This window comes from Salvelinus fontinalis, chromosome 26 (genome assembly GCF_029448725.1).
Source record: "Salvelinus fontinalis isolate EN_2023a chromosome 26, ASM2944872v1, whole genome shotgun sequence".
NCBI classification, from domain to species: Eukaryota; Metazoa; Chordata; class Actinopteri; order Salmoniformes; family Salmonidae; genus Salvelinus; species Salvelinus fontinalis.
This window is the reverse complement of record NC_074690.1, coordinates 33753124-33775816: the sequence shown is the minus strand read 5'-3', so window position 1 is coordinate 33775816 and position 22693 is coordinate 33753124. Positions and strand designations below refer to the sequence as shown.

The 22693-nt window shown below is 43.3% G+C and overlaps 1 protein-coding gene across 3 annotated transcripts in view; it reads right to left on the bottom strand.

Annotated features, from left to right (window-relative positions):
- LOC129824156 (arf-GAP with GTPase, ANK repeat and PH domain-containing protein 3-like) overlaps window positions 1–22693 on the bottom strand; it is a 225527-nt gene that overhangs the window by 102065 nt on the left and 100769 nt on the right. For all 3 annotated transcript variants that reach the window (XM_055883570.1, XM_055883569.1, XM_055883568.1), the window contains exons 2-6: window positions 15847–15905; window positions 13613–13700; window positions 8351–8436; window positions 2537–2678; window positions 553–687 (exon numbers count right to left, since the gene is read on the bottom strand). In XM_055883570.1, coding sequence (XP_055739545.1) covers window positions 553–687; window positions 2537–2678; window positions 8351–8436; window positions 13613–13700; window positions 15847–15905 — 510 coding nt within the window. The remainder of the gene's footprint in view (window positions 1–552; window positions 688–2536; window positions 2679–8350; window positions 8437–13612; window positions 13701–15846; window positions 15906–22693) is intronic.

Here is a 22693-nt window from a genome sequence, read left to right as displayed (position 1 = left end):
CTGACCCAGACAGGGTGTCGTAGTGTGGCAGGACAGGATGTTGGTGTTGTTCAAATGAAGGTTGTCATAAAGTTCAGCGACGTTTTCTCCTTGAGCACACACGTTTCTCTCTCTTAAAGCAGACATGAGTTCCTTCTTGGCTATTGGCACCGTGTTGAAAATAGTCCTATCTTTCTGCCCGTTATACATTTCTTACCAATAGCCTTTCCATTCACATCACATTGCCATTTCTAACATGAAAGGCTCAAGCATCTGTTAGGGAAGGTTGGATACTGGATCGCAGTAGAAACACTATGGGCGGACATTGGCCTATACAATGATACACTGTAGACCATTATATTGTGATCCTGATCGCAAGGATCCACAGGGGTCCACATTCTATTCAGAGAGGTTGGGTTTAATGCGGAAGACCCATTTCAGTTGAATACATTCAGTTGGACAACTGACTAGGTATCCCCCTTTCCCTTTCCCTTTCTAGTCCCAGCCCAGCCCAAGGAGATTCATTAGTTAATAAGCTAGCTACATTATGTCCCCAATGCCCCCAGCCCTTACCATCTTGGAAGACTCTCTCCACATTGAGGCCGTAGGTGGAGCAGGTCTCGTAGTAGGTGGAACGCTTCAGGTCGTTGGACAGCTTCCTGGCCCGCGAGTCATCGATCACTCTGGGGTTGGCAGCACTGATGGCATCTGGGGAAGGACAAAAAGGACCAACAAGAATGTAATATTGTTCTGAGAACATGCAATTTGGGGGATTATGTACGGTGCATTCAAAAAGTATTCAGACCCCTTGACTTTTCCCACATTTTGTTACGTTACAGCCTTATTCTAAAATTGATTCAATCGTTTTCCCCCTCTCATCAATCAACACACAATATCCCATAATGACAAACTAAAAGCATGTTTTTAGAAATTTTAGCAAATGTATTCAAAAATAAAAAAGTATTCAGACCCTTTACTCAGTACTTTGTTGAAGCACCTTGAAGCAGTAATTACAGCCTTAAGTCTTCTTGGGTATGACGCTACAAGCTTAGCACACCTGTATTTGGGGAGTTTCTCCATTCTTCTCTGCAGATCCTCTCAAGCTCTGTTAGGTTGGATGGGGAGCGTCGCGGTACAGCTATTTTCACTTCTCTCCAGAGATGTTAGATCAGGTTCAAGTCCGAGCCACTCAAGGACATTCAGAGACTTGTCCCGAAGCCACTCCTGTGTTGTCTTGGCTGTGTGCTTAGGGTCCTTGTCCTGTTGGAAGGTGAACCTTTGCCCCAGTCTGAGGTCCTGAGTGCTCTGGGGCAGGTTTTCATCAAGTATCTCTGTACTTTGCTCCGTTCATCTTTTCCTCAATTCTGACTAGTCCTCCAGTCCCTGCCACTGAAAAATATCCCCACAACATGATGCTGCCACCACCATGGTTCGCCGTAGGGATGGTGCCAGGTTTCCTGCAAATGTGACGCTTGGCATTCAGACCAAAGAGTTCAATCTTGGTTTCATCAGACCAGAGAATCTTGTTTCTCATGGTCTGGAAGTCCTTTAGGTGCCTTTTGGCAAATTCCAAGTGGGCTGTCATGTGCCTTTTACTGAGAAGTGGTTTCTGTTTGGCCACTCTATCATAAAGACTTGATGGGTGGAGTGCTACAGTGCCTTCCTTCTGGAAGGTTCTCCCATCTCCACAGAGGAACTCTGGAGCTCTGTCAGAGTGGCCATCGGGTTCTTGGTCACCTCCCTGACCAAGGCCCTTCTGCCCCGATTGCTCAGTTTGGCCAGGCAGCCAGCTCTAGGAAGAGTCTTGGTGGTTGCAAACTTCTTCCATTTAAGAATAATGGAGGCCACTGTGTTCTTGGGGCCCTTCAATGCTGCCAAAATGTTTTGGTACCCTTCCCCAGATCTGTGCCTCGACACAATCCTGTCTCTGAGCTATACGGACAATTCCTGGTTTTTGCTCTGACATGCACTGTCAACCTTATATAGATAGGTGTGTGCCATTCCAAATGATTTCCAATCTAAATGAATTTACCACAGGTGGACTCCAATTAAGTTGTAGAAACATCTCAAGGATGATCAATAGAAACAGGATGCATCTGAGCTTAATTTCGAGCCTCATTGGAAAGGGACTGAATACTTACGTAAATAAGGTATTTCTGTTTTTTCTCAAAACCTGTTTTCGCTTTGTCATTGTTGGGTATTGTGTGTAGATTGATGAGGAAAAATGTTAATTTAATAAATTTTAGAATAAGGTTGTAACGTAACAAAATGTGGAAAAAGTCAAGGGGTCTGAATACTTTCAGAACGCACTGTATGTGAAAATCCACACTAAAGTCTCAAGTCTATGCTAAAACTAAGGCCCGGAGTTCTTCCTGGTCAGGGCACAAAAGTCAAAACTCCCAGCCTACTTACATCTTCACGTCTATTTATATCAGCTGTATGGTAACAACTGGCTACCTCCAACCCACAAACTACCACTATGGGGTGAAGCTAACAATCCAAACAATATCCATACCTTAAGGGACTTGCTACTTAAATCAAAGTTCAATATAAATACCTTGCGTCCCGACCAGGACCATGGGGACCTCTGCTGTGTTCCTGTAGCTGGACAGACGCAGGAAGTAGTTGTAGACTGTCTGGAAACTGATCTCATCCTCCAGACTGAAGACAAACACCACAGCGTCTACCCACGCTGCAAACTGCAGGGGACACACAGACAGAACACAGGCTTGATAGGATAAAAAAAACACCAACATACTGAATGTGTGTGTTTGGGTGGGTGGATGGGTGGCACTGTCTGGATCTGGGAGGACCTGAGTGTGTGGCCAAGAGGTATCGGGTAACCGGATCGGCTTCACTTGTGTATAAGATGTTGCATTTATTTATTTTTGATGTAAAAGAGAGAACCAGCTTGTGAGAATAGAAGAGATAATGACGTTTTTCACACTAAAATAAATCCCTATTGAGCTGTTCACATAAAAATGAATTTCAATCAATTGATCATGGTGAACCAGAACCACCTGAAACATAATTACATTATAAATCCCCTGATTGTTTTTTAAATGAAATAACCACAGCAATTTAATATCAACTTAATGAACAAGTGAAGCTTAATGAATAAAGTTCACCTTTGTAACAGCTTTGAAATATGCATTACTCTTTCCGACTCATTATTATTATTATTATTATTATTATTATTACTAGCATGCCAACAGTGGAGGCTGCCGAGCAGCTCATAATAACGGCAGGAATGCAGCAAATGGAATGGCATCAAACACTTGAAAACCGTGTGTTCGATTAATTTGATACCATTCCACCGATTCCGCTCCAGTCATTACCACAAGCCCGTTCTCCCCAATTAAGGTACCACCAACCTCCTGTGCATGCAAAACAATTCCCTTTTTATATTTTTATGGGAGTGGCTTCAGTTCCATATTTGTGCAGGAGAGGGCAGTGTAGCAACAGCATTGTAATGACAGGGCCTGTGTTATTGTAATGCCTGTGTCGCCAGTTACTAGTGGGAATATCAATGAAATCTCAAATATGGCTATTGCAACCCAGTGTCCCATGTTATCGTAAGATGGAACCTGTTTTCCCCTGCACCATTCCACAAACCTAATCTCCTAGTGCATCACCAGGGAGAGAAGAAAGGAAGAGGTTTCCCTTGGGCAGCAGAATAAAGTAATCATAATCACAACTGCTTCTGAGAAAGTGGTTAAGGAGGAGAGAGAGCCCAAGCACTAACAGTGTATCAACCTTCGCCTGCCCCTCCCTCCATTTAGTCATTCAGCAGCGTTCATATCTGTGGAATTCATCAGACCTGGGTTTAAATACTACTTGAAATAATGTCAAATACTGTATCTGTGCTTGATTGAGCTTACCAGTTGCAATGGAACCAATAGAATAGTCACAAAAGAACAAACCCTACCCACCTGGCACTTCAGGCAGGTAAACACCATAAAAACACTAAAAACTCCATAAAGCAGACACTAAACGTATTTTGGAAGATTTCAAAGAGTATTTGAACCCAGGTCTAGAATGGATGGGGAGATCAAGCTTTCGGTTTAGAGTCACAGCTTCAGCTAAGCCTCCAGTAAGTGGGAACGTAATGAAGGCCTTTAATTATGCTGCGCTAATTACACCCAGCTAGGAACGGAGCTACAGTCATTTCCATTCCCATCTCTGGGACTAGGAGCAACATTAGCATAATGCTAGCATAACTCTACCTGTGAGCCAACCTTGCTAAGCCAGGGAGAGGGCAGGTATCAATGACTGTTTCATCATCACAAATCCCCAATGGAGGGGTTGGAGTGCCAGGATGCTTTCACTCCAAGGCCTCTCCAGCGAGATTGCAAAAAATAGGAAAATGAGGCCTCCAGAGAGAGACAGATATGAAATGGCTCAGCCAAGAGCATCACCACACCATGTTTTCCCCAGTTACTGAATGAGTACCTGGCATAGAGGCCCATTCGCTAGTCCTATCAGACATTGTGATTTGTATCATATGAAGATCAAAAGCTAGATTCTGGTAAGCATATTTATTTTCGAAATGTTTAGCTTCGTATTTCTTTGGTTTGGTAATGCCAACCTAGCCTCGCGAGCCGTCCGGATCTCACAAGGTTAAAGCCAATTTATGCTTGATCTGAAAATGTGGTCGGAGGCTCCATATTGAGGGTGTGACGCAATTGCGGAACCTCCAGAGACATGCAGAGGCCAAAATGAGCTCCTTACCGCATCGTGCACCTACCAAATGTAGTAAAAATGCAGAGGGCTCCATATAGCTCCGCATTGACATAATTGGTTGACGGTAGGCAGTGGTGGTTCTAGCTTGTATGGCTCCCTGGGCGAACCCCCCCTTCAGCGCCCCCCAGGCAAAACAAAAAAAAGCACCATTCTGCACTAACTGTCATTGTTATTCAGACATTTGGAACAACACAAATAAATAATCATAACATTTAAAGCTATATCAATAAAACTATATACAAAAATAAGACTCATAAACATCAAAAAGAAGTAACAAAGACAAACAAGTGTGTTTTTTTATTTATCTGTTATTTTACCAGGTAAGTTGACTGAGAACATGTTCTCATTTACAGCAACAACCTGGGGAATAGTTACAGGGGAGAGGAGGGGGATGAATGAGCAAGTTGTAAACTAGGGATGATTAGGTGCCCGTGATGGTTTGAGGGCCAGATTGGGAATTTAGCCAGGACACCGGGGTTAACACCCCTACTCTTACAATAAGTGCCATGGGATCTTTAATGACCTCAGAGAGTCAGGACACACATTTAACGTCCCATCCGAAAGACTGCACCCTACACAGGGTAGTGTCCCCAATCACTGCCCTGGGGTATTGGGATATTTTTTAGACCAGAGGAAAGAGTGCCTCCCATTGGCCCTCCAACACCACTTCCAGCAGCATCTGGTCTCCCATCCAGCGACTGACCAGAACCAACCCTGCCTAGCTTCAGAAGAAAGCCAGCAGTGGTATCCATGGTGGTATGCTGCTGGTGTTGATTTGGCACTCGAGCATCAATACATTACCCATCCCCTAACACTGTCAATCAAGAATCAAGACTAAACCAATTCACCGTGGTGGTGTGTAGACTGGTTTTATATTACTCTTAACAATTTCGTACTAACCAGAAGAAAATTCAACAATATGTCTGTGAAACTATATATTCACAGTATTATGAATGAATTGTGGTTTATTTGGTAGCATTTCGTAGTGTGACTGATTTGACTAATTGTATTAGTACTGTACAAAGTTAGAAGTGCGCTATTTGATAGATTCCCCCGCTCCCCCTACCTTGGGCTTCCGAAGGGGTGATCTGAGGTCAACCTACCCCCACCTCCCTCCCCATCTCGTACTTCTGAGTGGGAGACCTTCCCAGGCAGTAGCCTGCCTAGCTCACAAACTAGAATCAGGGCGCCAACTCCGACAAGGTTAATTGACCCACAGTCCCACACGGTGACATGATATCCTTGACGTGACGTGCAAATGAGCGATAGAAAAATCGAATGAGCAAATGTCACCATTCCCCTCAAAAAATGTGTGCGGGCGCCCATGTCGCCTATACCTAAATCCGCCACTGACGATAGGTGAGGGCCGGAGGTCCTGTATAAACACAAACTCACTTCCTTGACAACTTCCTTCACAGCAGCACTGCGCTGCTACGCGAAGCGCAAGAAGTATGAATGCCCTGACTTCTGCTGAGGCCGTACCGCCAATAAATGCTGCATGGCCAATGCAGACGTCATACTGACCGTGCAGTGCATTTCACATAAATCATTTACTGTAGGGCAGCAGTCATCAGTCTGGTAAAACGAGGCTACCGCCAACATGTTCTACTCAAGGGTAAGTGTTCCGGTCAGGAAGCATGGTTTCGACTGCTCCTACAGTCTTGCTTTGGTAATGCAGTTTAACTGATGCCTGTCCCAGAAAGACAAATTCCATAGACGTCCACAACGAGAAAAATCATAATAAGACACTTTAGTCATCACCTTTGTGCACAAAACATCCATTGAATTATTCAAATAATTGTAACTCACAGCCGAAGATATTAGCATTTTATTTTCATCTATTGTCTGCCTTGTTTTTGGATGACGTGATGACGTCGTCGTTGCTCCCTGTGCGCACTGAGTGCTGGGGCGCATTGTGTTGTTGGTCGGTGTAAACCGGACGCAACCCGGATATAGACAGTCCATGATCGGCGTATACGAACGCGAGAAGATTACCTTGAAAACAACAGTCGGACATCTTGGACGCAGTCTCCAGGACTTTATACCTACATTTACATTTTACATTTTAGTCATTTAGCAGACGCTCTTATCCAGAGCGACTTACAGTAGAGTGCATACATTTGATTACATTTTACATACTGAGACAAGGATATCCCTACCGGCCAAACCCTCCCTAACCCGGACCAAACCCTCCCTAACCCGGACGACGCTATGCCAATTGTGCGTCGCCCCACGGACCTCCAGGTTGCGGCCGGCTGCGACAGAGCCTGGGCGCGAACCCAGAGACTCTGGTGGCGCAGCTAGCACTGCGATGCAGTGCCCTAGACCACTGCGCCACGCGGGAGGCCACCTCAGTGGTTCTGCTCACCAGTGCTGTGAACTGGCTCCTCCTCCTAGTAGGTGAGTTTACACCTTTAAATGCCCAGGTGGCTCGCCTCTCGTTAGGCTATTTGGTTTATCTCGTTTAAGGGGTGGGGTGTTTCCAAAAGTTGATTGTAAATGCTCATGTTTGAGCATATTTCGTCTCTGTTTTCAATAACGTGTAAAGTATTGACCATTGTTCTGAAAATGTGTGTTAGTGTTGCTTGAGAATGTAGCCTACCTTTTTAAAGGGTCGGTGCTATTCGGGATCCATGGGACGTCCCAACTCTGAAGTTACCCGATTGAAGTTGAAATTTTAAATGATTAAGGTAAGGCTTCACGTTAGGTAAGGGTTATGGTTGGGGTAGGAGTTAAGGTTAGGAGTTAAGGATGTCCCAGGTAGCACTAACTCTTTTAAAAGTTGTGACTGGTTTATGCCAGATTACTGCTCTCCTCATCCATGAGAGCTATTGGGCGTGTTCCTCTGCCCAGGCGTTGCTGACGCATGCCAGATCTTACAAGGCCTGGATAGATATTTTAAGTATCAGCTAACCACATCATATGTTATTGCAATCTGGTTCCCGATGGCACAGTCAATGATGCAACCATTGTTCGATGCATGCAACGTTTGAGCAGGGGAATGCGACCATTGTGTTAGTGAGTTAACATGTTGTTACAGAGCCCTGACAATTTATACTCAAATGTGTGCGTTTATGGGCATTTTGCTCTGTTTTTACAGTGCATTTGCCTTTGTACTCCTGTTGAGTTATTGCAGTATCGGCCAATTAAGTTCAGTGTTTTTCAACCAAGTATTTTTGCCAATTCCTTGTCATTATCTGTATATTTTGTGTATAAACACTCCTACTGGATCTAGTCTTCCCTCCGTCACCTGCACTGTAAATACCACATATTTTCTTCCTTGAATTAATGACTCCAGCTCAGCTCTTGATGCTCCACACCAACTAGGCTGCTGAGTCCTCTATCTTAACAAGAGTGTGTGTCTGTTCTGACTTGTCTTTCCACTATAAAATGGCTTTAAGCTAGGTTTAATTGTTGGTAAGTTCTCAGGGCACAATGACTTGGTAAAAAGCAGTATGAAGCACTGCTGAGAATGGGAGAGCTGTGCAGCATTGAAATTAACCCCCCAACAGAGAAGTGTTTACTAGTTCCTGTCTGGTTGTTGTGGAGGAGATCTTGCAGACGTTAAGTGGCATTAATTGGCTGTGCTGAGGCATGCAGGATCAGAAAGCAAGCTGTGCGTACGTACCTGCAGCTCCGGGGGGCCTCCCTCGTCTCTGATCAGCAGCAGGTAGCTCTGTCCATCAACCACCATCTCCTTCTTGAACCGACCACCTGAGGAAGAGGAGAGAAATGTCAGGGTGACTTATTTGGTGGTGTATTGCCTAGAATCATGCTTCGGCAGTATTAATACAACCAATGTGGACTGATCTACTTTACCCTGCCTATTGAAGGGGTTGGCAAAATGAAGGTAGAGCGCTAAACTCAGGCCCAAAGTGGTGTAAAGCACTTGCTACTCTACTCATTGTCACTGAAAACGTGTCTGGTTTCGCTACAGCTAAATCACCACAAAGCAATTTTAATTCCAATATTCTTCACCAACACACACCAGTGGACCTAAGCATGAGTCAGATTTAGAACTTCTTTCCATTCTGATAAGGTTTTGATGATGGTCCATCCTGCATGTGATTGTGAATATGCTGCGGTTTGATTTGGCCCCACTGTCTCCAATAAAAAAATCAGAAGCTGGGGTAAAGAAAACTGGTCTCTAAAGTCAGTTATGATGAAGGGAAATGGCCATTTAGCATGTTTAACGCACACAGCTACTGAGAGAACATTCTTCACTACACCGTCACAGAGCACTGCCACAAGCCATAGACCCAGCCCAAACCCCCCCACCCCAAATTCACTACACAACCACCAGCTAGCCTAGAGATCCATCTCCATCAGTGATACAGAACTACATGAAATATAAGATAGCGTGCTAGTGTGTTAGCCAGCACAGCAGGCAGTAAGGAAGGGATAAGGCACGTACACTAGAATGGACGTACCCTGGAGCCTGCGATGGAGAGAGGGAAGGAGGGGATGGAAGATAATAGGAGAAGAAAAGAGAGAAATCTAAAGTTGGTGTAGTTCATGGCCACAAGATAGTGGAGACTAGAGAAGCTCTACAGTAGAATGGTAGCTACTATAGTCAGCCTTGACCCCTCATCTCTTTGAACGCATCTTCGTATTCCTTGCCTCTGGCAAGGCTGGCTGCAGATAAAATACAGACCGATGGGAATACCTCGCACTAAATTGGATTTTGCATAACATTGGAATAGTTTGAGATCCTGCAGAGATTTCAAATATTAAAGTGAGAAAGTTGGGGAGCTAGGCAAAATAAAACCTTGCTTTTTCAAAAGCAGAAAATCTGCTTCAAGCCATCTCAAACAATATTGAATAATGTACGACTGCATGAAAGGAGTAAGAGTGGGCATATTAACGTATATCAGAAAAACGACAGACACAAAATAAATATCTACCGCTGCGGCAACACCCGATATTTAATAATCAGACGTGTTATCTGAACTCTCTAAGTGACACTTTGATGTGCAGATCCCACCTCTGCAAAAGAGCAAGCGAGGACACAGTGACTGGCTCCGCCTGCAGTCTTCAAGGGATAGGTAGGCAGTGTTCTAGCTAGCGCCAACATGCAATACAGATCCACTTGAGCCACACTTGCTACCCATTAATTCCACTTTAGCCCAAATGGGGAAGGGGGATTCTCCCAGACATCAGTTGAGTTGTGTAAGAGCCAAAGTGAGAGACTCAAGGAAGCCAAGCCAGCTTTCCTCCACTGAAGTAACAGAGCTCTGAGATTGGAGCGCTGATCGGACTGATGAGTCGCCATATGCCAGGAAATTCCCATTTAGAGGAAATGTCAGAAAAGTGATACTCATAGTAATACCCAGTATAGTCATATCTTATAAGAAAATGGCTGTATCTGGACCAAAGAGTCAGACTTCAGAGGAAATTATTCTGGAGGATATAAATGCGAATAGCCCTTGAAAACTGTACAATGAGAGTGTTATACCAAATAGCATCTTCTGTTGCCATGGTATAAAATGGATGTGCTTTTAAGTAAAGACACATTTAGATTACATAACATCAACATCCTGGCTGTGTCTGTGACTGTTCACCGGCTAGCATAGACAAAAACATATCCTGAGGTCGGAGGAGAAACCATCTGTACTGTGAAACGTCTGTTGAATCTCAGTGCCAAACGAATTAAGCAAAACTACAGTAATTGTACAGCAATAACGAGAGACACTCAATCTGTATTAGTGAGGCAAGCAATTTAATGTGTAAGGATTTTGCCTGGACGTGGCTAATGAATAGAGTGTTTATAGCTTTTCTATCGATCTGTTGTCCAACACACACACACGGTCACACACACACGGTCACACACACACACGGTCACACACACACACGGTCACACACACACACGGTCACACACACACACGGTCACACACACACACACACACACACGGTCACACACACACACGGTCACACACACAAGGTCACACACATACTCACACTGTCACACACACACACACACACACTGTCACACACACACGGTCACACACACACGGTCACACACACACGGTCACACACACACACGGTCACACATACACACACGGTCACACACACACACACACACGGTCTCACACACACACACACACACACGGTCACACACACACACACGGTCACACACACACACGGTCACACACACACACACGGTCACACACACACACAAGGTCACACACACACACACAAGGTCACACACACACAAAAGGTCACACACACACACACAAGGTCACACACACACACAAGGTCACACACACACACATGGTCACACACAGTTACACACAGTCACAGACACACACACACAGTCACACACACGGTCACACACACACAGTCACACACACACACAGTCACACACACAGTCACACACACAGTCACACACACACACACACACACACACACACACAGTCACACACACGGTCACACACGGTCACACACACACAGTCACACACACACAGCCACACACACACACACAGTCACACACACACACACTGTCACACACACACACAGTTACACACACACACAGTTACACACACACACACACACACACACACACACACACACACACACACACACACACACACACACACACACACACACACACAATCACACAACGGCACAGTCACACACACACAGTAACACAACGACACAGTCACACACACAGTCACACACACACACACACTGTCACACACACACACTGTCACACACACACACTGTCACACACACACACACACACTGTCACACACACAGTCACACACAGTTACACACACACACACACACACACACACACACACACACACACACACACACACACACACACACACACACACACAGTGTCACAGTCACACACACACAGTCACACACACACAGTGTCACACACACACACAATCACAATCACACAACGACACAGTCACACACACACAGTAACACAACGACACAGTCACACACACACACACAATCACAATCACACAACGACACAGTCACACACACACAGTAACACAACGACACAGTCACACACACACACACACACACACACACACACACACACACACACACACACACACACACACACACACACACACACACACACACACACAGTCACACACACACACACACACACACACACACACACACACACACACACACACACACACACACACACACACACACACACACACACAGTCACACACACACACACAGTCACACACAGGTTTTGAGATGGTAGCTGAAATTGTGGGCTTGGTGAGCAGGCAGTAGGCATATCCAGCTCTAGAATGGAATGTGGATGCTCAGAGACCTTGACACGGAGCCACAATTCAAACAGAGCCAGTTTCACTGTCGCCATGGCAACACCTCCCTCCCTGTCCCGATACTGCCTTTTTTTTCTAGATATCACAGCAACTAGCAACACAGTAGAATAAAACAGTGTAAAGTAGAACTGCTGGGTTAAGGAATGGTACGAACAGAACAGACAACATTAGTACTACTACCAACTCTTCCTAGAAGCGAGGTAGCCTCTTTCAAATCTACAGTTTCTATCTGGGCTAAGCAAGGTGCTAGACATTAGACTAAAAGGAGACCCTTTGATGGGAGACGGTATGTTGTATCACAGCAACAATGCAGTGATCTGTATAAAATGTTTCCAGAATTACAAAAACCAGCACTCAGGTTTTTGCATTCCAGCATTTTTGTCATTGACTTCTCTAGGCCTAATTAGGTATTGAGGATTTTTGCTTTCCCTTGGTGAAGCAGCATCTTAATGCCAGGAACTCATTATGCGCTTCATGTCTCATCATCAGTTTCCAGTAGTTACATAAAAACAGACATTACAAACCATCCAAACCCCCTCTAAGATTGTCATTTGACCCTGGCTTTGCCAACATCTTCACGGGTTCGGACAGCCTTCGCTTCTGATTTCCGCCTGATAATAAAAATGGAGAATTCTTCAGTTTGGATTCTTTGAAGTCATATTGGAAGGTTCGGGAATGGGCTCCAACTGTAGAAATAAATACAACCTTGTCACTGAGCTACGACCTCTCGTTCAGAGCCTCACAGCTCCCGAAACAGAAACGGGTTTGTGTTCATGGCAGCAACTATAATCCCCTTTCTCTCTGAAATGAAGGGTTATAGTAGGATTTAGTGCTTTAAGCCCAGGTCTTAGTTTAACCTTGATGTGTTTGGGAATGATCATTCTAACGCAGCAGCCCTCTCTCTTTCATAGACAATGCTTTGCTCTAGCTGTCATTTGTTTATGCTAACGGGTAAAAAAAAAGCCAATTATCTCAGAGTCATCTCTCGCCACATGCTTGGGTTTGAGATAAATCGGACACTGCGTTGACTGATACAAAATAACAACAGAAAACACACCAACACACCTGGCATACCATTAATGATACGCAAAGATGTCTCTTTTCTCTCCATACACCATGTGGAAAACACTCAAACTAACTGCTAATTATGAATTGAGTTTCTATTTCTTACTGCAAGCATCAAGCCCAGTCCTGTCTTTGTATTTTGTCAGTATCTATCCCCAGCTAGAATAACATCAGCCAAAATGCAGACTGGCTTGCCAATTGATCATTCTAGGGGGTATTTCAACAGGTTTTGGACAGACAATAATCTGGTAAAACCTTAAATAACTTGATGAATTATTATAAAGATCTCAAATGACATTTACATGTATGATGCAGCAGGGCCAGTAGACGGACTAGATTAGCAAGATATCATCACAGCTATAAGAAGGAACAGACAGCTCTGCCTCAAGTGATGCGTTCATGTGTTGACTGACAAGACCGTCTAGTAAAGTTGACAACCTTTTAGTTTTTTTTAACGTGTGATGGTGCTCTCCTCCATTGGGATTTCAGGAGCAGGCTCTGTCTCTTACCTTCAGGGGATTCCTCCTGCACGTACGTGCCTGTCAGGTACCGGTGGACAAGGGCCGATTTCCCGCTCGACAGATTACCCACAATACCCTGCAGAAACAACAAAAACACATGACACCACACTCACATGTAGTTCATTCCAGGACATTTATGTTGTATGGATGGTTACACCTGCAATCATAGCCAGAGCCTCTACAGCTTGACCTATATACAGTACAGATGATGATTGGTGAAACAGCAAGACGGCAAAATACTAGTACTATTAAAAGTCTATTAACATTACTAGTACTAGTAAAATGTTCAGTTGGTGGCGGCAATATGTTGTAGAGATGGTTACACTACTAACCAATGCCAAAGGCCTCAGCCTATGGACTTTCACATGAACAGATGGTGCTTATTGGGTAAAGGTAAGACACCAAGGGAACAGTACTGTATATGTTCAGCTAATGTTTTCCCTACTCCCCCTGGTGGGTGTCTAGGCCAAGGCCCCAGCCCTGACTGCTGGATGCCCCAGGGGAAACCTGACGGAGGGTGGGCTGGGGCCGCTCCCAGGCTGGGGTGGCTGATGATGCCAGGGTGTCTGGGGGAGAACAAAGGCTCCTCCAACATGCCCTCACCCCCCCTCTTCCTTCATCCCCCTCTTCTTTAGATCATTAGTGGGTGGTAAAGTCAGGATTGGTTTAATTACAGCGAACTGTGTGTGTGTGTGTGTTGGGGGGGATTAAGCTACCTATCCTCTCCCTCATAATACTTATGTTCTTCGTAAGGAGGAAGTTGGCTTTGGAGAGGACATGAAGTAGTAGTCTATCAAGAACGGAAGAATAGACCGAGAGGCGCAGCAGTCTAAGGCACTGCATCTCAGTGTTAGAGGCGTCACTACAGACCCTGGTTCGATCCCGGGCTGTATCACAACCATCCGTGATCGGGAGCCCCATAGGGCGGCGCACAATTGGCCCAGTGTCGTCAGGGTTAGGGGAGGGTTTGGCCGAGGTAGGCCGTCATTGTAAAATTAGAATGTGTTCTTAACTGACGTACCTAGTTTAATAAAGGTTAAATAAATCAATATAAATAACAAGCTAGGAGCTACTCATAACCAAAACTAACTACAAAAGGAGCAGGGTTTGTGTTAGAACTGTAAAGCTTTGTAACCTGCTGGGTTGTAAGCCCATCATTAATAAGGCTGCTTTATGAGCATAGTTCAGGCAGATGAAAGCAGAGCGGGCACTGTGTGTAAATTCCACTAGAGACTTTTTTTAAGGATCAGTCTGTGGGTTCATTACCAAAGTCCAGGTTTGAATACAATGTTTTTAATGCAAAGTTTTGGGAAGCCCGTACTACACAGTATCAGCTCATGTCCCCCATGAGTGCAATAGCCTACGTGTTGGAACGATAACATTTGTCCATGCTTTTGGGAAACATAACTCATTTGAATGAACTACTTCTGTCCAATACTGCCATATGGAACTGTGGAAGCAATTGAAGTTCTGTCCTTTCTCTGACAGCAGTCCTTGTCTTTTTCTTGCTGAGTCCAGCATCAGTTCACTTACCCTCTGAAGTGTGTGGCGCTAATGAACACCTTCTACTATATAAAAGACAATGAGCTCTATCAAATTCTCCCTGTTTAGAAAGCATGTTCTTCATAAAAGTTCCCCCATCTGATTTGCGTCTGATTCCCATAGATCTTTCTGATGTGATGCACGACCCTAACCAATTCATAGAAGTCCAAAATACTATGAATACTACTACAGTATTTACCACCAGAACAGTGGAATGAGGCTTTGTGGTAATACCCCTATTGATTATGTGCGTGAAGCATTCCTTTCCTCATGTGAGGACGTGAGCAGCGGGTGTATGTGTGTGTTTGGCAGTGGTAAGAACTGTTGTGCCAGCGGCTGGATCAAACCCAGGAAGTGTCATTCGTCTAGCCCAAAACCGTCACTCATCTCTTAGTCTGCTGCAAGCCACTCTACACTCCGCGTCACCATGCCAACGCAAAAAAAAATGCATCATTAAAAATCACCCACAATCTCGTTTGGTGCCAGGGAATATTCCAGCCAATTTCTGTGCTCTACACTCTCTCTCATGCAGAATGAGAGGAAATGTTTTTGACATGCATAGAGCATGCACTGGCATTAACGTTTAAATCAATCCAATGCTAATGCTGAACTTATCTTCCTCTTGCAATGTCAATGTCAGCCGATTAACACAGGCTGAAGTTATGATGAATACTACTCACCACTTTGAGCTCTGGCACTGATCGACTCAATGTCCATTCTTGGCTGTTGACGAAAGAGTCTGGAAGAGAAAAAGATGGAGAACAAACCGCATTTAGTTAAGGTTACTGAAGGGTAAAGCAGGGTGTTGATTCCCGATCACTGTTTCGTGTCATCACAGTTTATTTCAATGTGTTCTGTTGAACTAGAGAAAAACATGCTCTGCTCTCCCTCTTGACTCTTTGTCCTGACAATGCTTGTTGTTTGATGTTTGTTTACATTGCACCGAACAAGTACTGTCTGTGGCTTGAAGGGAAGAGGTGCAATCGTGGTTTAAAAAGAGCCCTCTGGCGCACGCAGGCACGAGCAAGCAAGAACGCACACAGCTAATTCAATTTAATAGCGAGAGAAAACCAGACTTGTTCTTCTATTAATGGCAACACATATGGAAGGGACATTTCACTGGAAAAATCACCATTTAAAAACGAAGTCTAGAAAACCATTCAAGAGAACAATTACAAACTGTGCGAAAGTCAGTAGCATTGTTCAGGTCATAACCAAATACACAGAGAACTTCTCCCTCAGGACATTAAAGTAAAAGAGTGTCCGGATCTGTCACAACTTTTTGACAAAATACCCCCTTCCTGTTTCCGGTCGCAGACCCTCTATTCCAAGCTAGCGACCCCCATGGAGATACCATCAACAACAGACTGACACACTGTCTCCAGGCAACAAGGTGCAAAACAAGGTGGGACCCAGTGTCTACACCAGGACAATTGAAGACCTACAACACCAAAGGCGGCAGCGTCATTTAAGTGCACGTTTGGTGCAGCAACAATGTTTTCTCGTCTTGCTCAAAGCAAACAAAGAACATTGATCATCCAGAACAATCATCCAGAAAAATGTATTGAGGATAAACCAATATTTCGATAACTGGAAAATATACAGTTGAGATTGAAATAATTTAAACAGCCTACAAATAGGGTTTTCAAACTATTTCATGATATCTGGAGAATTTAAAAAAAATCTATTCGTAAATGTTGTAGTTTACACTCTAATTTACATCATTCTAAGGTTTTTGTGTTGTGCCCAGTTGTCGGTTGAGACGCAACATTTGTATTTATTATGGATCCCCATTAGCTGCTGCCTTCTTCCTGGGGTCCAGCAACATTAAAGCAATTACACAATTTTAAAAACATTACAATATATATATATATATACACTGCTCAAAAAAATAAAGGGAACACTTAAACAACACAATGTAACTCCAAGTCAATCACACTTCTGTGAAATCAAACTGTCCACTTAGGAAGCAACACTGATTGACAATACATTTCACATGCTGTTGTGCAAATGGAATAGACAAAAGGTGGAAATTATAGGCAATTAGCAAGACACCCCCAATAAAGGAGTGATTCTGCAGGTGGTGACCACAGACCACTTCTCAGTTCCTATGCTTCCTGGCTGATGTTTTGGTCACTTTTGAATGCTGGCGGGGCTCTCACTCTAGTGGTAGCATGAAACGGAGTCTACAACCCACACAAGTGGCTCAGGTAGTGCAGCTCATCCAGGATGGCACATCAATGCGAGCTGTGGCAAAAAGGTTTGCTGTGTCTGTCAACGTAGTGTCAGAATGTTCTCCACGGCGTCTCAGACTTCTCCCCATCTTAGCTACTGTTGTATCAATATGTTTTGACCATGACAGTTTACAATCCAGGGTTACTCCAAGCAGTTTAGTCACCTCAGCAATTTAGTCACCTCAACTTACTCTTTAAAATATTTAGTTGAAGTTTAGGGTTTAGTGAATGATTTGTACCAAATATAGTGCTTTTAGTTTTTGAAATATTTAGGACTAACTTATTCCTTTTCCATTCAACTCTTTGTTAAGTGATGCAGTCATTTCAGTCGCTGTAGTAGCTGACGTGTATAGTGTTGAGTCGTCCGTATACATAACGTTACTCAAAGCCAGTGGCATGTCGTTAGTAAAGATTGAAAAAAGTAAGGGGCCTAAACAGCTGGACTGGAGAATTCCTGATTCTACCTGGATTATGTTAGAAAGTGTGTGCTCTCAAGCCTGGAGAGAAGCAAAAGTAATTCCACTACCTAAGAATATTAAAGCCCCATTTACTGGCTCAAATAGACGACCAATCAGCCTGTTACAAACCCTTAGTAAACTTTTGGAAAAAATAGTTTTTGGCCAGATACAATCTTATTTTTACAGTAAACAAATTGACAACAGACTTTCAGCGTGCTTATAGGGAAGGACATTCAACAAGCACAGCACTTACATAAACGACTGATGATTGACTGAGATTGATGATAAATAAATTGTTTTGCTAGACTTTAGTGCGAATTCTGACATTATCGATCATAATCTGCTGCAGGAAAAGCATATGTGTTATGGCTTTACACCCCCTGCTATATTGTAGATAAAGAGTTACCTGTCTAACATAACACAGAGGGTGTTTTTTAATGGAAGCCTATCTAGTAGGTTTAAATTGAAGATATGGCAAATAGGAGTGCTCTTGAATACAGGGTGGTTGTCATGTTTTTGCTGACAAATGTACTAAAATCTGAATAAAATAGACATTTCAACTTTCAAATGGTACCACAAAGATGGTTGGAGGTCCACACATCAGAGAATGTAGACTTGAATTGGAATATCTGTTGATTTAAATTATACTGTCTATCCTCCATAGGAAACCTATTGAGATCATAGAAATATAGATAATAGAATAGACATGACCATTTATGTTGACATTCAACGGTGGATAGACCAGCAGTCACCTTTGTGGTAGTAATTAGAAGTTACATTTCAATTAAATTTCAAGGTGTACTAGCTAAATTTCAGTGGTCTGAAGCGATATATAATTTATAGAATGGACTTTTCTATGATTGAAATGACACCCGCCCTGTATTCGAGAGCATATTGTGTCACAACCGATGGAGGGCACAACACAAAAACCTCAGATGATGTGAAATAGGGTCTAAGCTACAACATAATTATTATGTGAATTTTCTGTCAAAAAGTGATTTAATTCAAATGGATCAACCCTTGAAAATAATTTCCTATTTACCCTTGAAAATAAGTACCCACTTATAGACATCTAAGAAGTGCACTTTGCCATAAACAAAATGTTTCATTATTTGAAAGCGGTTGTCAATCCATAAGTAGTGGTGTAAGTCGAGAATAAGGGCCTCTTACATGATGATTAAAACATGTGCAGGATGTAGGATCAATTGTTGAAGAACATTGATTTTGTGTTCCTCCAAGGCTAATCGAAGCCATTCCAAAACACCATTAGACTTCACTTGAACCCCTTTTTTCCAATTAAGAAAGTAAATCGTTTTTGTTCACTAGATTCTTCCTTGACAAATGTCGTTTTAGAAGCAATAAGGTTGACTTAATACACTGACAATACTCCTGCATACAATAACAGGCCTCATTGTTATGGTTATTTCACTTCATTTCAAGGTTGAGGAGTGCATCACTCGAGGTGGATTCAACCTGTGTTGCACAGAGTGGTTGTGAATAGCAGCCCTTGTGTTGCTAAGACCTCTCACTACCAGTTTGACTAACTTCTTGAACATGTTAGAACATGCTCTTCAAGGCCGATTTATACCCTATAGAGACGGACCATACCGAGCGTAGCGCAGTGTCGCAATGTCGTTTTTCCTCACAAAAGGGGCGGCTCCTTGCAGTGCACCCCGACATTCAACATACTCCCGTGCCAAATGAAAATTGCAACTTGCCGTATCATTCCTTGCGTAGCCGTGGAGGCAGTGTTGTCTAGGCAATGGAGCTCGCTTGGTTCCTTGAATCTATGGGCTGAATCAAAGTAGCCTATTTGCCATTGATAAGCCTTCTAATCTCATCGACTGTTCAAACAAATCAAACAACATCGTAGCTGATATGGGTGTGAATACATTCCAGCAGCATATTAAACTGGGATGATGCTGTAGGTTACACTGGCAAGTAAATAATATTTGCTATTTGCATATTATTTAATGATAAATCGGATTTTTTTCACATGGGGGTGATGTGGGAAGCTAAAAGGATAGCTTGCCTGCTGTTTTTTAGCCATTTCATTGAAATTAGCTAACAGTGGTGATGTTTTAAACATGATTCTTCTTTGCTTTTACCACAAATGGGAATAGAACAAGAAAAATCTCTCTCTGCTATTGCCCCCTTATGTATGTTGCTATTGGGGGGTCTAGGACCACATGGACCAGCGAGGGTATCATGTTACAGAAGGTGAGTGTTGTTCCCCCAAAAAATCGGACTACACCCCAAGAGCACGAACACGTAGATCTACGCACTAAAATGTGTGGAAAACTAGGCTCTGCAGTTTTCCACACAGAGGGAGTGTTTTTCACAAGTGGTAGAGAGAAGTTTAAATGAGGTTGCCACTCATTTTTTCAAGATTACTTAATTTTTTAAAAACGATATAGACAAGAGGACGAATAAAAAGACTGATTGGAGGTATTTTATGCAACTCTTCAGAAACCTGTTACAAGAGCACTCTGACTAGAACAGCTTTGTTTCAAACTGCAACGGTAGATTCCACTTTTCTTGAATCTCTGAAAGAGAGAGGGCCAAACACACAAAAGAAGACCCCAGAAATAGACAGGCTATCCAGTGGAATTAGGGGTCATCATACAAAGGGGTCTCTATAGGGTTGTTGACCACTTAGAGAGTTAGGACACTGGGGCGCCACACCATTATGTTATTACTGACCATAACACCACCACTCATTTTTAAAATAACTTTAAAAGGCATGAAACACAAAGGAGATATAGAAGACAAGTAGCAGTTATTCACTCAAAGCTTTACCTAGCTATCTTTTATAAAACCATGTGACACATTGTTTGTGCTACACACGTTACATATTAGGCCTATATGCTGTGGCTATCCAGATTGATGTAAGATACAGGGTGGCAAAAACACTTGTCCTTAGTCCTTGCTCAAACAGCTAATAGAATGCATGTGTTTCCTCCATTAAAAATGAGCACCCCATCGCTACCCAGAATGCATGTGGAAACAGAACAGAACGAGCCCCAACGTCAGTGATGCACCCTCCAGAGGACACCAGAGCCCTTGTTTGTGTGAGATGGAAAATTGCTACCGCTTGTTTGTCGTGTTTTTTTTTTACCTCACCGCTCATGTCCACTCGAATAAAAATTACTATTCAATCCGAGGGCAGTGAGGCACGATTAGTACCCCCCTAATTGAGTTCTGAAAACATAGGGAAGGAAAATGTGAGGAAAATACCACTGTTTGAGTGTGTGCATGCGCGGGTGTGTGAGTGTGTTGTGTCTGTGTGTTGTGTGTTGTCAGTGAGGAATGAGAGGGGAGGACAACTATGAGGTTTAAACCTCCACGCCGCTCTGAGGCCAAGATATTTTTTCCCACCAGCTAGAAATTACAGAGTGTGAATTTAGCTTGGAATAAGTATTTTTACATCCTTCATTGGTAACCACATAGTGGGTTGTTACCCACTGCCATTGCCTCTGACTAGGCCTAGGGTATAATTACACTGAGCAGCAGCCCCATTGTCATAATTGTTCCTGAATCATATCCCTATCTTGTAACTGTTATGGCTCTGCAGCTCAATTCACAAAGCTGTCGACTCAATTCTGCTACAGCCCTTATCTGTAGAGCTCTGTAAAGCTCTGAACAGCAGAATGTAATTTCACTCTAAGGGGATAGGTAAGTGACAAACAGAATCACTAGTGATGCAGACAGAGAGGTGGATGCTTGCCGACCAATCTATCCCATTGTGGAGGACTATAGCAAAGCTGACTTAAAGGTCTCATCTAAGCTTTCTGTTGCTGAAGGCTTGGTATCAACCATTTCCTCTGAGCTAAATTGGACACCGGTGTTGATATGCATTCTCATTTAACCCGAGATAGACAAATTGGATTTTTGAGAGATCTTTTGTTCCTTGGGTTCAGTCTTAGCTGACTCGATTTAGTAGAATATGTAGCAATGAAAGTTAAATTGACGTATACGCTAACATTTTCTGTAACCCCAACCCCACGTTACCAACACACCATAAACATGGTTCTGCACAAAGGAGGGTTGTCCAACTCTCAATCAAATCAAAGTTTATTTGTCATGTGTGCCGAATACAACAGGTGTAGACCTTACAGTGAAATCCTTACTTACAGGCCCTAACCAACAGAGCAAATTTAAGTAAAAAAATAGGTATTAGGTAAACAATAGATAAAAAACAATAGTAAAAAGACAGAAAAATAACAGTAGCGAGGCTATAACAGTAGCGAGGCTATATGCAGTAGCGAGGCTACATACAGACACCGGCTAGTTGGGCTAATTGAGGTAGTATGTACATGTAGGTATGGTTAAAGTGACTATGCATATATGATAAACAGAGAGTAGCGTAAAAGAGGGGTTGGCGGGTGGTGGGTGGCGTACAATGCAGATAGTCCGGGTAGCCAATGTGCGGGGGCACCAGTTCGTCGGGCTAATTGAGGTAGTATGTACATGAATGTAAAGTTAAAGTGACTATGCATATATGATAAACAGAGAGTAGCAGCAGCATAAAATAGGGGTTGGGGGGGGACACAATACAAATAGTCCGGGAAGCCATTTGATTACCTGTTCAATGCAAATAGCCTCAGGAACTCAACTTTGACCTGTGCACTGATACAGAAAGGCGTTCTTTAACCCCAGCATTTATCTCTATTGTGCAATTCTGTCATAACCATAACATTAAAGTGGCAATCAGCAGTTGAAAAAAGAACAATAACAAAGCATATTCACCGCCCCTGTTTTGGTAAAATGGTGAGGGATGGGGTTGGAGAAATGTAACCACTCTCAAATTCATAGACAGAGCTATGGATGCAAGG